The following is a 15,271-nucleotide window of genomic DNA, read 5'->3' as shown; positions in this document are numbered from 1 at the left end:
ACTTAGCCGTTGTAGTGGGGTTCGGGGTTGCCTGTTCAATCTCGCCATGATCTTATCTTTCAGGTCAGTCGCTGCCTCGCTCAGCGTATCTGTGCTTATTGGGGCTTCGTACCCAATTTCCGGTTGGGGAGATGGTGAAACCTCCCCTCTGACCTGGCGTCCTGGCTCCCCCTTGCCGTAGCATTTGTGTTGTATCTCGTCAATCTCAAGTTGTGATAGCAGTTGCCGTTTGTGGATGTTGGATCACTGAGCTACTAGTTGCTTCGCCGTCAGCCTTGAATGTGGGTTTCTCCGTTCCCATTCAACGCACATTCTTTGCATGTAGCCCCTCTGACTAGGGTTACTTGAGTAGTAGCATTCCAACAGAGCCTTGTTCTCGCATCTCAGCCATTTCTTTCTTGTTCCAGTAGCCCACTTCTTGCCAAGGTGCTCTGGTTCCCCAACACCTGACGCAGACCTTGTTAGACCGGGCGACGTCTGAGCCGGTATCTCATGTGATTCATTGTCTCTCATCATTATGAGGTAGGCAGTAGCTTCAAGGGTCTTGCCCAAGGACTCACACTGGATGCTTATTTGCCCTAACAGTGATTCGAACCGGGGACCACCCGTATACAAGTCCTGGGGGTGGTCCACGGTTTGTGTGTGTGTGTGTGTGTTTGTGTGTGTGTGTGTGTGTGTGTATATATATATATATATATATATATATATATATATATATATATATATATATATAAATTCATTCATTCATTCATTCCGGAATATTTTGATTTAATTTCATTTTTTATGAATTTTATTTAATTTAGTTTACAGCACTGTCATTGAAATGAATAGTGATTCTACGTGTTTGAAACAGTACTAATATGTTGCTCTAACTTTACTTGCAGATATCCTCACATCCCGCTGAAGGACCGAGTGAAGATAGCCCTAAACTGGCGTGAAGGGTCATGCAAACGAGCAGCTCTGCTCAAATGGAAAACAAAGTAAGGGAGTATTTTGCCATAATCTCACACTTAAATCTTATTTTACAATATGTAACCTGCACATTTTGCAGTTAAATATATATAAACCCAAATATCAAATATATAAACTCTACTCTGATCATCTTTGATCATGTGTCTTAAAACCCATATCTTGCCTTCAGACTCTTGCCGTGGTTGCAGTTGGAGGGGAATGTCCTCTTTCTGGCCCAGGATGCTACTATAGGAGCCTATCATGTGCATAAAGACTCTGGGAGGCTTCAGCGTTGCCCATTTCAAATCTACTCAGGCCACAGTGGTGACGTTTGTCGATTTGTACTGACGGACTCCTACCTTATCAGTGGTGGAAGGTAACCCACACTCTCTTTGTTGTAATGCTGATATGTAACACAGATGTACTGTAGTAAATAAATCCATCTTCATATAAAACTTAGTCTTGTCTGCTTTAATCATATTCATGTTCTTTATATTGGTGTAGAGTTACAGCTTAACCTCCTCAATTAACCGCTTGAAAAGATATTTATATTTTTTTAATATAGATTTTTGTTCTGTTTTACATGAATTCAAGCTTGTGGATCAGACTTTGAATTGTTTAGCCTTTCAGTCTGTCAGGCTTCTAAAATAAGCTCTGCTTTATTTGTCAGTGATGGCAAGATCCTGGTCCAAAGCAGGACAAGGAATATGCTGATGATGTTATCAGGTCATAACCAGGAAGTCAACTGCTTGGACTCTAAGGATGTACTGATCATCAGTGGATCCAGAGACAGAACAGCCCGGGTCAGAGATTAACAATGTCATGCTCAGTGCACTAACCAGTCACATATTCTGACCAATGACAGGTGAATAACATAGGTCATCAATTGTTGGTAGGGGGGTGGGATATGTTAGAAAGCAAGTGAACATTTTATCCTCAAATTGGGAGGATTTCAGTGAGTTCAGTAAGTAAGACAAGGCCCAAATTATGAAGGATGTAGAACTGGGGCAGAATACTGTGGGCTGTGTGGTCTGCAGTTATCAGTATCTATGGAAAGTGGTCCTGAGCTGAGTTGCTGACAGGGTTGGGCCAGGCTTACGTGCGTGGTCCGAACCAACAGCCAAACTAGAATATTAGGCAGTTGGTCGTAATATTAGATTGATTAGATTGATTGACTGATTAAGGTTCAATCACTGCAGTATGTAAACCATTTCATGTTTGAATGAATGATTGAAATAGTCATTACATTTACTGATGTTATGCCTTGTCGTAGTCACGCTGTGTCTGCTTATGTGTACAGTATATAAATGTGCTCACTAATGACAACTGTTTCTTTAGATATGGACTTTGAATTCCAGCTTCCCCAGGGACACCATCCCTATGTACGACAGAGTGTGGTCTGTTACCATTAGTCCATCACTCAGGTAAGCTGCCCATTTAGAGTCTGTCACTAAGAGGCTCTTAAACATGGTTGTTATTAGTCACGAAGATCCACGTTGGAACAGCTGGACGTGGAACGCTCGGACAAGGAGCGAAACAGCACAACTCTCACCTAATTGGGTGTGTGTGTGTGTGTGTGTGTGTGTGTGTGTGTGTGTGTGTGTGTGTGTGTGTGTGTGTGTGTGTGTGTGTGTGTGTGTGTGTGTGTGTGTGTGTGTGTGTGTGTGTGTGTGTGTGTGTGTGTGTGGTGGAGACTACTTACAGGAAAAATTTAAATTTTTAGCAGGAAACCCAAATGTTATAAAGGCATTTTAACGACAGAGGAATGATTGAGGTGACGTTAGGTCGACCTGTAGACACAACAGACGAAAACTAATTCAGTCACTTCAGGAGCTGCTGATGAACATCAAAATGCATATGTTCAAACATATTTGACATCATGAATTCTCAAAATGTTATATATATATATGGTTTGGAATACTCCATTTAACACATGCACTCTTGATCTGTATTTGATAATTACAGTTGGTGTTTGGTGTTAGAATATCCTTAAAAGCAGTAACTGAAATGGGCTTGCATGAGCAGAACCAAATTCTTTGTAGTGGTGGTTTGAAGTGATTTTGATTTTTGCATTGATGAGTAGCACTGTAACACTATCCTGACTCCATCTCCTGCTAATCCAAGTCTAGGGACAGAATCAGATCAGGAGGGGCATTTAGATACAGCCAATCACATATTGGAAAATTCATATTCATATACTCTGAATTGCAAATTGAACTTGTGTTTAGGACATAACTGTGCCCAACCCCCTAAGGAAATTAGAACTGTAGTGCATCAAGAAGGTGACCTCATGTGTTTGGCCCAGGCCACAGAATGTTTCTCAGATCTGAGAGGACCAGGGGGATTATTCACACCATTAATTCCTCAATTTACTGGATGAAATAGCAGAGGGCACTGTGTCCCACTGCTCCCTGCTTCTTACCTGCTTCTCTGACCGGCGGCCTAGTTAATTAAAACACTCATCTCACTGATAAACCTGTTAAAGCCATGCAAAGTAAACTAGACCTCTAGGTTTTATTTGAGCTTCTCTTTACTTGTTCAGATAAAAGTCTCACCCACAGTCACAGAGGATGAACACGTTTGTATAGACTGAAATGATAAATGACAACAATTGTTCTGATATTAGAACTAGACCACAGTTGAGTGAACTAACTGTACTGTATGTTATGAGATTCATAAAGTATCCATTTCCACATCGACATGGCAGGAACTGATCACGTTTTTGTGTCTTCAAGTCCTCAGTGTGTCAGACAAATACAGTCACTGGACCCAATTTTCACTGCACAATTATCATGGCCAAAAATATTCACCATACAAATATTATTGCATTAACATAAAAAATATATAGTTTTTATACCAAATATTTCACACCAAATATTTCAATTTATTTTTTGTTTTGTCTCAGATAAATTATACCAAAAACATGAGAAATATTCTGAAATACCTTTCTATAAAAGTAAACAAAAAGAACAATAAATCCTTTTCCACCTTTTTCAATTACGTCCAGGAGCAGACAAATAATAAAGGAATTGTTTTATCAACTTTGGTGAAAGCCTCTAAAACTTCTATGCTAGAGCCTATAAGTAAATAATTAAAGTTAATCATTTTTAAGGCCTCTGTTGTTCTCACTGTATTAACTCTGACCTTAAAGTACTATTCATTGAAAATCCACAGACACAAAACAATAAATAAATAAAACTACTTCTTAGTTTTTTTATGAGCCCTGTAAATTCAGTCCTGGTGCCCTCCTGAAAAATCTTTTCACAATCTTGTCCTGGTAGCTCATTAGGTGGAACTTTGGCCTGGAAAGCGGGTTCAAACCTCCTACCTCATCAGGTGTAATTATTATTATTATTATTATTATTATTATTATTATTATTATTATTATTATTATTATTATTATTATTTGTAGTTGTAGTTGTAGTGTTAGTAGTAGTAGTAGTAGTAGTAGTAGTAGTAGTAGTAAATAATAGTCAAAACAGATTTGAACTGAAAGTAACGCAGACCTCAAATACGCCTTAATGTTTCTGAACATGTGTCGTTTTATCACTTCAGTTTATATGGTAACTGGAAACTTGTGTAGGCAGAGGCATAGTGGTTATTAGTGTAGGCTTCAATATTTAACATGTTCCTAATTGTCCCCGCAAACTCAATAAGTTGGCACAGATGATAAGTAGATTCCATTTTAACCAGATTAATATCCTTTGTTCCTGTAGCTTATTTATTGCACTGTCATACCACAGCCCCTCTGATTGTGGATGGTTGTTTCAAGAGATCATTAAAAAAACAATCTGAACAAATAATTTAAAATTTTAATCAAATACGTATCCATACATGCATTTATATTATATTTATTATATGTAAATATATACTCAGTATAAGTACTGTTGTTCCTCTACTACATCAAACGCAAGCTTACTGCAGCTGAGTCTTTATTCCATTGACTCAAGATCATCAAAACTTCATGAATCAGTTTTAAACTGTAGAACTTGTTTGTGGAAAGAACCACTTTGAGAGAAATATAAATTGAAACCTGTAGTCTACAAAAAGAGCTGTGACTCCCATCCGTCTGTAAACACTCTGATTATGTATGTACAAACCTGCTGGAAGCTTTGATTGGTGTCCCACTGCTCTACATTTTGCACTTGACTAATTCACTCCAATGAAACAGCCCTGGTCCCGGCTAAATTTCCATCCTTGTGTGTCTGTTGTTCCATTGGATCATTTCAAGGTCCGTTACTAAGGATTACTGTGTAAATGCCAAGGCTAGTGGTGGACAGCTGCCTGATCCACTCCATTGGTGATCATGGGCCGTTTTTTTTCTTGTCAGATTGTTTTGTCATACATTCATGCGGATGGAGCTCACACAGGACCAGGTCAATGAAATACGAGGCGGCTCTACAGGCACTACAGCCGAACTATAATAGGGTGTTTTTTCTAAGTGTCTATGTTTATTTTTCCACTGTAGGGAAATATTTACTCAACATGCTTACATGCTGGAACTTACACAGCTTGTGTAAGTTCCATTAATACTTTCTTCAACCCAATTTTATACCACATGTGCACATTCTAGGTTTAAAAAATATCCCAAATAAAAACTTAAACAAATCTTACTTTTAACTCTACTGAAATACAAAAAGCTGAAATTTACATAGATGTAAGCACCAGTGACATTTAAATCAAAAGTCAATTTTCCTCATCCATCTGAAGTACAACCCTATAGCCTAACCCCCTAAATCCCACCAAACAGTCCAATGATATGATGATATAGAATGATACCATTCTATGATTACCTGAAGACTAGGATAAGTAGTTCTTGGTGTTGACTGTTTGCAGTAGGTGTTTTATGTTAGCAGTACAGTGGCACAATGTGCCTGTTCTGTGCAATTTGACAGGGAAGAATTCAGAAGAAATTCAGTCAGGTCACCTTACAATGGGGCAATGGGGTGAACACTACACTGACCATGGGGGGGGGGCTGGCCAAAACCCAGTGAAGGGAGAAGCTACCCTGAGGAGACGTGAGAACAGGGAGGGGGTAGAATTGTTTTGTCTAGAATACCTCAAGCACAACTAGAAAGATGTAGCAAGGCAACATTTTAAAACATTGCCATTTTCTCACCATCTGAAAATAACAACATTCACCTTTTAGTATCAAAGTACTGGCTGATGCCACAGCAGTCACCTACTAGCTTGGCCTCTCTGACCGTCCCGTCCCCCATCACTTCCACCACCCATCTTCACCCACTCCAAATTCACCCCCACCGCTCAGCTCCACTCAATTGCAAGAAAAGCCAGAAATACGTGTCTTTCTTTACGGTCTCTGCCAAGCTGTCCCTGTGGCTTAGGAGTCAAGAATTCAATTAGTTAAAAAAAGAGAAGAAAAGAGTGAGGTTGCAACAATGCAGCGATAAGGGGCAGAATGTGCGTTCCCACACGCTAAATACAGGGCGCTTTCTCAGGGGCCCACAGAGCCAGAGGACCCGCACCGCAGGAGGCGAGAATAATCACAGCTCCCTCTGAACCCCCTCATTACACACACACACACACACACACACACACACACACACACACACACACACACACACACACACACACACACACACACACACACACACACACCTTACATTCCTCACACACAGATAGCTTCATGCAGACATGTGTTACAGTCAGACATTGACTTGAAGAAAGACACACCTTCCAGACATCCCACACAGCACACATCCTCTCATTACACGCTGGGCGCATACAGGTGTGCTGGTCCCAGGTTAACCGCAGAGTACTTTCATCTTTACAAAGACACACGCTTCCTCATTTGACAGCCCAAATGTTTTTTCTAATGTTTGGGTGTGGTGGAGGTGACTGGATACGCTGGTCACCCTAGTATAATACTACTTATGCTGCTTTACCATCCTCACAACCATGCCTCTGCTACAGCAGAGTTGAGTTAAAGTCACTATGTATATTAATTTAGTTCCTGTAGTACAGTTCATGGGGACTAGGGATTAATTCCATTTCATCCTTTTTATTGACTTTCAAAATAATGTCCTTGTATTATTATTATTATTATTATTATTGCTAAAATGCTCTGTGTTTAAGTACACTGCAACTTGCTGTTCCCTAACGTGATCCTTAATAGCAAAATTCAGGTAAATGATCCATGAATTGACAATAATATTGACAATACAATCTCGGGTTCAATTAGAACTGGTATTTATTCAGTCCTTTTCATCATGCTGTTCATATTTGGACACAATGAGACCAAGACAACACCCAATGATTGATGAACAGTAACTCGCCATTGCGAGGCTCTAAACGGGACTTTCTCAGAGAGAGGTGGCTACTGGGCTTAATGTCTCAGAGTGTGATCAGCAGGTTGCAACAAAGATACAGAAGCTGGAACAGTCACAGTCACGTAGAAGTGGACGTCCTTTGGCCACATCCCATGCTGATGACTGCTACATTGTAACCAGTGCCCTGCAAAACCGGATCATGAATGCCACTCAACCTCAGGAACGGTTACAGGAGGTGAGAGGTACCCAAGTGTCACGTCAGACCATTCGAAACCATTTACAGGAACATGTTCTGCATCCTAGGTGACCTGCAAGGGTACCTGACCATGCCATCAGGCACAGGCATCATATATATGTGTTTGTGTGTGTGTGTGTGTGTGTGTGTGTGTGTGTGTGTGTGTGTGTGTGTGTGTGTGTGTGTGTGTGTGTGTGTATATATATGTATATATATGTATGTATATATATATGTGTGTGTGTGTGTGTGTGTGTGTGTGTGTGTGTGTGTGTGTGTGTGTGTGTGTGTGTGTGTGTGTGTGTGATGACGTGCTAAGTGAATGTCTCAGGCAGTGGAGAACAGAGGATGAGATGCTGGAAGAAGGACCATCATGGGAGGACAAGCCCTTACACGGGATGTACCACCGGAACATAACTGAAGTGGCTGATCTCAACAAATCCTACCAATGGCTTGAAAGCGCCGGGCTGAAGGACAGCACAGAGGCACTCATCCTGGCTGCACAGGAGCAGGCCCTGAGCACCAGAGCCATAGAGGCCCAGATCTACCACACCAGACAAGACCCAAGGTGTAGACTGTGCAAAGAGGCCCCAGAGACGGTCCAGCACATAACTGCAGGGTGTAAGATGCTGGCAGGGAAAGCATACATGGAACGCCATAACCAAGTGGCTGGCATAGTATACCGGAACATCTGCGTGGAGTATGGACTGGAAACCCCAAGGTCAAAGTGGGAAACACCTCCCAAGGTGGTAGAGAACGAGCGAGCCAAGATCCTGTGGGACTTCCAGTTACAGACTGACAGAATGGTAATGGCGAACCAACCAGACATTGTGGTGGTGGACAAAGAGCAGAGGAAAGCCGTAGTGGTGGATGTGGCAATACCAAGCGATGGCAACATAAGGAAAAAGGAACATGAGAAACTAGAGAAATACCAAGGGCTCAGAGAAGAACTGGAGAAGGCTTGGAAGGTGAAGGCCACAGTGGTGCCTGTGGTGATTGGAGCACTGGGGGCAGTGACCCCCAAACTGGAGGAGTGGCTATGACAGATCCCTGGAAAAACATCTGACATCTCAGTCCAGAAAAGTGCAGTCCTAGGAACAGTAAGGATACTGCGCAGAACCCTCAAGCTCCCTGGCCTCTGGTAGAGGACCCGAGCTTGGAAAGTGGATGAGACCACCCGCGTGGGGTGAGAAGGGAGTTATTTATATATATATATATATAAATATATATGCTTCATATATAGTTGCTTCAGGGAGCATGAGACATCACTTGGCCCCATTCCAATTATATATATATATATATATATATATATATATATATATATATATATATATATATATATATATATATATATATATATATATATATAAGTGTATAAAATGTGTCTGTGTTTATCTAATAAATAAATACATTTAGGTGCAGCCTTTATTCCAGTGTTAAAAATGATAATTTATAATTATAAATAAAAGAAATATATGATCATACAAAAACATGCCACAAAGTAAAATAAAGTGTGATAACTTTAATAACACTTTTAATATTATGTGCATAAACTCACATGTTTAGGTTTTTTTAGTTTTAGTTTTTATCTTGACTGAAATCTTGACATTATCAAATTTATTGTAATTTCTTCCCCAAATTAAAAAAAAAGTTTTTTAATCCAATAATAGTTTCACTGTCACACTATTGCGGGAAGTTGTGCATGTAAGCAGATACAGGTTGCAGAATGCTGGGTTTGTTGGGATATTGTTCGAAACCCGTACTCCTTCCCTTCCTTATGGGAAAAACATCACTTCTACGTGTTTGTGTGGATTGTTCCAGACACTGTGCAGCTCTAACAGCGTGGGAGTGTGTGTTGTGTACCAGTGGTTGTGTTATTCATGCAGCACATTACCCTAATGAGCGTCACTCCCACCACAATTTGAGCAGGAGAAAGCTCTGTGATCAGTGAGGCTCTGCTTTTAGTGGATTCCAATTTAAAACATGTCAGTCGCGCTCCTAGTCAACCAAACCACACACACTTCTTCCACTGTCTCGTTACAATGACACCAGATGCATGTGGACTGTGACTCTACTTATTTAGATGTGTGTCAAAGATTTGGATCCATTATGGAAACCTGCTATTGGACCCCAACCACTGCTGAAAATAGATGTTCATGGAGGCAAATGTTACTTAATATGAACTGAATCAATGATTTTATAAAACTGCTGGTGCTATTTTTAAACCTTAATCATCAGAAGTTATGTTTGTGTGCTTCAGCAGTACTCGTCACTTCTTATAGGGGTTTACCATTGTTGTTATTGTCATTAAGACCAAATGACATCTCAGCTTGCTAACATTAGCATGTTGTTGCGTCTGGTGTGGATGGTTGCGTTGAGTCTCAGTCTGTTCCAGTCGGCTGAGCAGAGCTGAGGGGCCAGCTGAGGAATGTACTAGTGACCCTACACACAGGAGACACAAACAGAAGCCAAAAGGGCCACAGGGGGGTGGGGATGGGACAACAGGGTCCAGGGGTGTGTGTGTGTGTGTGTGTGTGTGTGTGTGTGTGTGTGTGTGTGTGTGTGTGTGTGTGTGTGTGTGTGTGTGTGTGTGTGTGTGTGTGTGTGTGTGTGTGTGTGTGTGTGCGTGTGTGTGTGTGTGTGCGTGTGTGTGTTTTCATGCATAGCAGTGTGAGAAAGTGCTTGTTTGTGTGCATGCATAAGTTTGCTCATGCATGTCGTCATGTAAGAAAGGAGTAGGGGAAGTGAGGTAGAGGTGTGTGTGTGTGTGTGTGTGTGTGTGTGTGTGTGTGTGTGTGTGTGTGTGTGTGTGTGTGTGTGTGTGTGTGTGTGTGTGTGTGTGTGTGTGTGTGTGTGTGTGTCAGCGGGGATCAGCACTTGCACCCTTTGACCATTGTCTCCCTCCCTGACCGATATAAAAGCATCATAACCCTTTGAGCTCAGACATATTTAGAAAGCAGATAAAAGCACTTTTTACAAACTAGATACACGTCAGGCACAAAGCCCGGGGTCAAGCGCAACAAATTAACAACCCTCTTTCTGACAAGATAAGGGGGGGCATGAGCTCCTGGAGCCCACAGCCTCTACATTCCCAGAGTGGGGATGTGGGCTGTTCCCTTGCATTCATGTATAATTGGTTCTAGGGGCAGAGGCTGAGATAAATACTGACTTAGTTTTTGTGTCCGTATTATTTTCTCTTCAGACCAGACTTGTTTGAAATTCCCTAAGTCTAACTAAAAGTCAAGACAGCCCTTATGAAAAGCATTCAAATGATTTGTCAACCATGGTCGCAAATGTCGCCAAAGCCATGTTAAGTCATTCAGAGAAGATTTATGGGGTAGATTCTTAACAAAACTTGCATTCAAACTATAACTATAACTATGACTTTACCCATGTGACCGATCTATGGGTACACGCATGTGAGTGGTCATTATACTGCTGTCACAATTACAGCCTTATGGACATTGAAGTACTTTGTAAATTTCAAGGCAAATTTTAATACAGTTTTCACAGAGAAAGGTTTACATGTTTGTACAACTGTATAGCTTGTCTCTGACCCCTGGGATCGATGCGTCAGTAGAAATGTGTTCTGAGGTGAGATGGGTCCATGTTGTTTCACCTGTCAAAATCTGGCTTCAGTAGCTCTATACCGCCCATCATGTTGTCATGTCAGTTACAGTCACCTTGTCCACTACTAAAGGCCACTGAGATGCAGGGTACCTAAAAAAAACTACAACGACAACTTCCTCTAGCTTAGGTTCAGTGCCATCCAGCAATGCAGACAAATGTCTCTTGTTCAGGTTTTGTCACATTATTTCAACTTATCGCTTAAAACAGTTAAGATTTTATTACATTTAATTTGTGCTCATTCAAACATTGGCAGTGGTTTAAACTGTTCAGATAGTTTTTTAACATATGACCAGGTTCTTCATTCATGGTGCAACATATTATAACATGTTTGCTCAGAGATCTTAGTGCTATGGACAATTTATCAGTAAGAAGATTGAGAAATACGCATTCATATAATTAAATTACGTTAAGTTACAAGGAATTCCAAGGTTTGACCCGAACTGACAAGCAAGATTTAAAATGGGCAGTTGTAATGCAGGTATGACCCAAGTTATAGCTGGATGAACCTCCGGGGGGCTCAAGGCCAACATTTGTTGACCTCCAGTGCACATGGCTGTTTGATTATTTCACCAGGCAACCACCCTCTAACCACTCCTAGATTAGTCAGATGCCATAAATTTAGAATTGATCTTTATCAGTTATTAACAATAATTTGGCAATTTGCAAAAAGGAAATCCTTCTCAGATGCTAAGTTTACTTTTTTTCTCTCACAGTAAGCTTTAGATCCTAACATGAATGTTTTAAAGAAAGAAATGAATTTCTTATTTTGTTGTTGTTGCTTATTTTTGTTTTGGATTAATATATAATGTTAAATAATTGCTGCAGTTTTTGACCCTAATAACATTAACATAATGCTTCTTTCATTATGATGGTGATCTAGCGCTTTACTTATCATCTCCGAGCTGAACCACTTTACAGAACAATGTGCAATAAAATAAATAGTTAAAACTGCAAGTTGTTGTAAAAGACATGGTTAATGAGTTACATGGAAGATGAGACAGTGTTAGTGTTGGGAAAACGCAGTTCTCCCTGGGCGGTCAGCATGTTGATTCTGAACTAACAATGTTGGGTACTGTCGAACTCAAGTCCCAGCAGGGGCTCCAAAACTGTGTGTGTGTGTGTGTGTGTGTGTGTGTGTGTGTGTGTGTGTGTGTGTGTGTGTGTGTGTGTGTGTGTGTGTGTGTGTGTGTGTGTGTGTGTGTGTGTGTGTGTGTGTGTGTGTGTGTGTGTGTGTGTGTGTGTGTGTGTGTGCTTGCATTAAAGTGAGAAGCGTGTTTCCTACCAAAGCGAGGACATTTTGGCCGGTCCTCACCTCTTTGAAGGCCTGTTTGAGGGTTAATATGTGATTTTGGGGCTAAGGTTAAAATTAAATTTTGGTTCGGATTAGAGCAAACATTAGACATCTGCCTTTAGTTGTGCAATATTATGTCAATGCAATATTATTTCAATGGAGGTACTCATTACTTGCGTGTAACTGTGTGTGTGCATGCGTGTGTGTGTGTTGTGGCTGCGTTCCCACTGAGGATTTGCTCAGTTTGTGTGACCCTGCCACACAGGCCCTTAGATAATGCAGCCAGCTGATGAGGTTACCCAAACGGCAGCAGAGACCCAGCATGCTGCTAATGACAAGAGAAGGAGAAATGGGGGAGGTACAGGGTTTGGGCCAGAAGAGGGTGACTCTGTTTGGTCAGAGATAAGTGTGTATATGTGTGTATGTGGGAGTTTGGGGTGTGGGGGGCACCTGCTCCACATTAGGTGAGAGAGGCTCTGACCTTAGCAGCTATAATATCAGTGCAAGCTCTGACCCCAGATCAGGCCTGGTTGGCTCTCCTTTGCGATGAGGAAGCCAGGGAGGCAAGGGGGAGTTATTCTTTCATTGTATGGTCAGAGTCCCCCACCCTGCCTCCACCAGCACCACAGCCCAGCGAGGGGTGAGTAATGTGAGTAATGGAGAGTAATAGGGTTCAGATAGTGAGTGTGACCGTAACCCTATTGTATCCTGTGTCACCAGGGTCGGGGGTCATCCGCTGTGCATACTGGTCCCGGCCTCACCCGACCCATTTGGGCCATAAATGAGTTTACCCAACACTAATTACCAGGGGCCTGCCAATGGGCCTTGCTGCCTAACGGGCCTGACAGCTGCCTCTTTGCCTCAACCACTACCATAGCCCTGTCCTGCCACCCTTCGGTACTGTGTAGACTGCTCCATTCTGCTTTCATAAAATAGTTTATTATTTAATAATTATTACTATTAACTATTAATATTAAATTACTATTAATATTTAATTATTGATTTAATTCTGTTGCCTTTTAGTGTTGTAAGATCAGCATGTCAAGTAATGAATTTGAGCCTTTGAGTTTCCTAATATGACTTCTTAAAAAGGATGTCATGTCTACAAATGAAACTACTGTGTGGTGACTAAGTTGAGACAAGCCACAAATGTGTTAAGTTGAAGCCCTAAACACTTAGTCAGAAGACTCTTTTGTTGGCTGTTATTTCTTCTACTACATGCTGGAGGACCAAATCCACAGCCTGCGGTCTGCACAAAGCTGTAATTTGGAAAGTTAATTTGAAAGCAATATAAAGCTGTGATTTCCCAAATAAGTCACTTTGTTTATCCATCAGCACACTATACAGAGGATAAGCACATATGTGACAGTTAAAGGAATATGTTTCTGTTTTGATAAACATACAGTATATACAGTCTGTCCCTGAAACAGTCTTTGGAATTTTTCTATACACATACGCAGAAGCATTGTTTATTGTTTATTGTTTGCAGGCTACACACACAGTATTAGCTGAGCCATTTGCAATAGGGTGTGCAGACACTTCTCAACATTTGTCCTTACTAACTCCAACTGTTACTATACTATAGCGGCCACAAACACATACGTTAGATGTGTAAAGAACTGTGCACCATGTCATAGCTATAGAAAAATGCCTCTATAGCATTTCATCTGCCAGTGTAAAAGCAGTCCCTCCCCCCTGTCTGTCAGCCCTGTTGGAGACCTCTAAGCCCTGAGACGTTGGATGGGTCCAACATAAGCCTCCCCACCACCAGCACCCCTGGCCACCACCCCACCCTCTACATGGATTCGAACAGCCAAACCCGCCCCTCTCCCACAGCTCTCCACATGTGTGGCATTCACTGTGCATGCCTTAGCTTCTAATTCCAATCCAATTCCTTGCACTCCAATCAAAGGATCGTGAATGTTGGAGTTTTCTCTTTCTTGTGCTGATAAACAATACAGTGTGGACAACAAGTATGAGTGCTGTTATGACAGCATGAAGAAGATTACTCCCCTTATAGTCACGTCCAAGGACGTAGCGTATACTTCATGTCGTTTTAGTTGCATAAACATCAGACCAATTGGAAATAGCTTTTAATAAGAAATCAAGAGCAAGGTGAAATTATTTTTTAACTTATTTATTATTTCACCACTTGTTAAATTTCTTGTTAAACACTTCCAAAAAAATATGCACAACAGTTATTGTACTCACATCTTTGCATTGAAAGCACTAACAAAAACTATAGTAAGTGAAATTTATTTATTCAATCAATTTGATATATATTCAAATGCTAAATTTCCATTGAAAAGAAAATCATAAAGGTATAAATATATTTACGTTTTTATGAACTCACATCCATCCTGGACCAGGACTCTCCACTGGAGGACTCACTGTCTGCTCTGGAGAGCAGCTTTAGTCACAGGCTGTGTGAAGGAGAGATTCCACAGATCTTTCCTACCTGCTGCTTTCAGACTGTATAATCAGAACTGTTAACTACCTCCCATTCCATTAACCCCACCCCACTGCATCAGTGGCTATGTAGAAAATTTCCTAATGTTCAATATTCATGCAAACTCTGTGTAATATCTATATACTTATGTAACATGCAATAACCCTTCCCATTACTCCATACTCACTCTACCCACCTGTATATTGTTGTACTGTGTTAATTCATGCTGCTGTATTTTATTTTCTTCTCTGTATTGTGATGTTGGTTTGATACAATTTCCCCACTGTAGGACTATTAAAGGTTTTCTCATTCGTATTATAATAGATGACAATTGAAAACCATTGTAAAATATATTAAATATTAAAAGCATACTAAAATCAACCAGGGTACGAAGTTTCACTGTTGTATTAAATGTTATAATATATAAT

The 15,271-nt window shown here is 40.9% G+C and overlaps 2 protein-coding genes across 5 annotated transcripts in view; both read left to right on the top strand.

Moving 5' to 3' along the window:
• fbxw4 (F-box and WD repeat domain containing 4) overlaps nucleotides 1–15,271 on the top strand; it is a 41,240-nt gene that overhangs the window by 10,751 nt on the left and 15,218 nt on the right. For all 3 annotated transcript variants that reach the window (XM_029127219.3, XM_029127218.3, XM_029127217.3), the window contains exons 2-5: nucleotides 885–980; nucleotides 1,142–1,327; nucleotides 1,622–1,754; nucleotides 2,290–2,375. In XM_029127219.3, coding sequence (XP_028983052.1) covers nucleotides 885–980; nucleotides 1,142–1,327; nucleotides 1,622–1,754; nucleotides 2,290–2,375 — 501 coding nt within the window. The remainder of the gene's footprint in view (nucleotides 1–884; nucleotides 981–1,141; nucleotides 1,328–1,621; nucleotides 1,755–2,289; nucleotides 2,376–15,271) is intronic.
• LOC129603077 (uncharacterized) lies at nucleotides 2,383–8,751 on the top strand. 2 transcript variants are annotated; one of them, XM_055502764.1, is made up of 2 exons: nucleotides 2,383–7,476; nucleotides 7,805–8,751. In XM_055502764.1, exons 1-2 carry the CDS (start codon nucleotides 7,445–7,447, stop codon nucleotides 8,514–8,516), a joined length of 744 nt encoding a protein of 247 aa, XP_055358739.1. In that variant the 5' UTR covers nucleotides 2,383–7,444; the 3' UTR covers nucleotides 8,517–8,751. The 2 variants fall into 2 exon arrangements, with proteins under 2 accessions (XP_055358739.1, XP_055358737.1); XM_055502762.1 differs by having other exon boundaries at nucleotides 7,793–8,751.

Source organism: Betta splendens, chromosome 15 (genome assembly GCF_900634795.4).
Source record: "Betta splendens chromosome 15, fBetSpl5.4, whole genome shotgun sequence".
NCBI lineage: Eukaryota > Metazoa > Chordata > Actinopteri > Anabantiformes > Osphronemidae > Betta > Betta splendens.
This window is presented reverse-complemented; position numbering and strand designations above follow the sequence as displayed.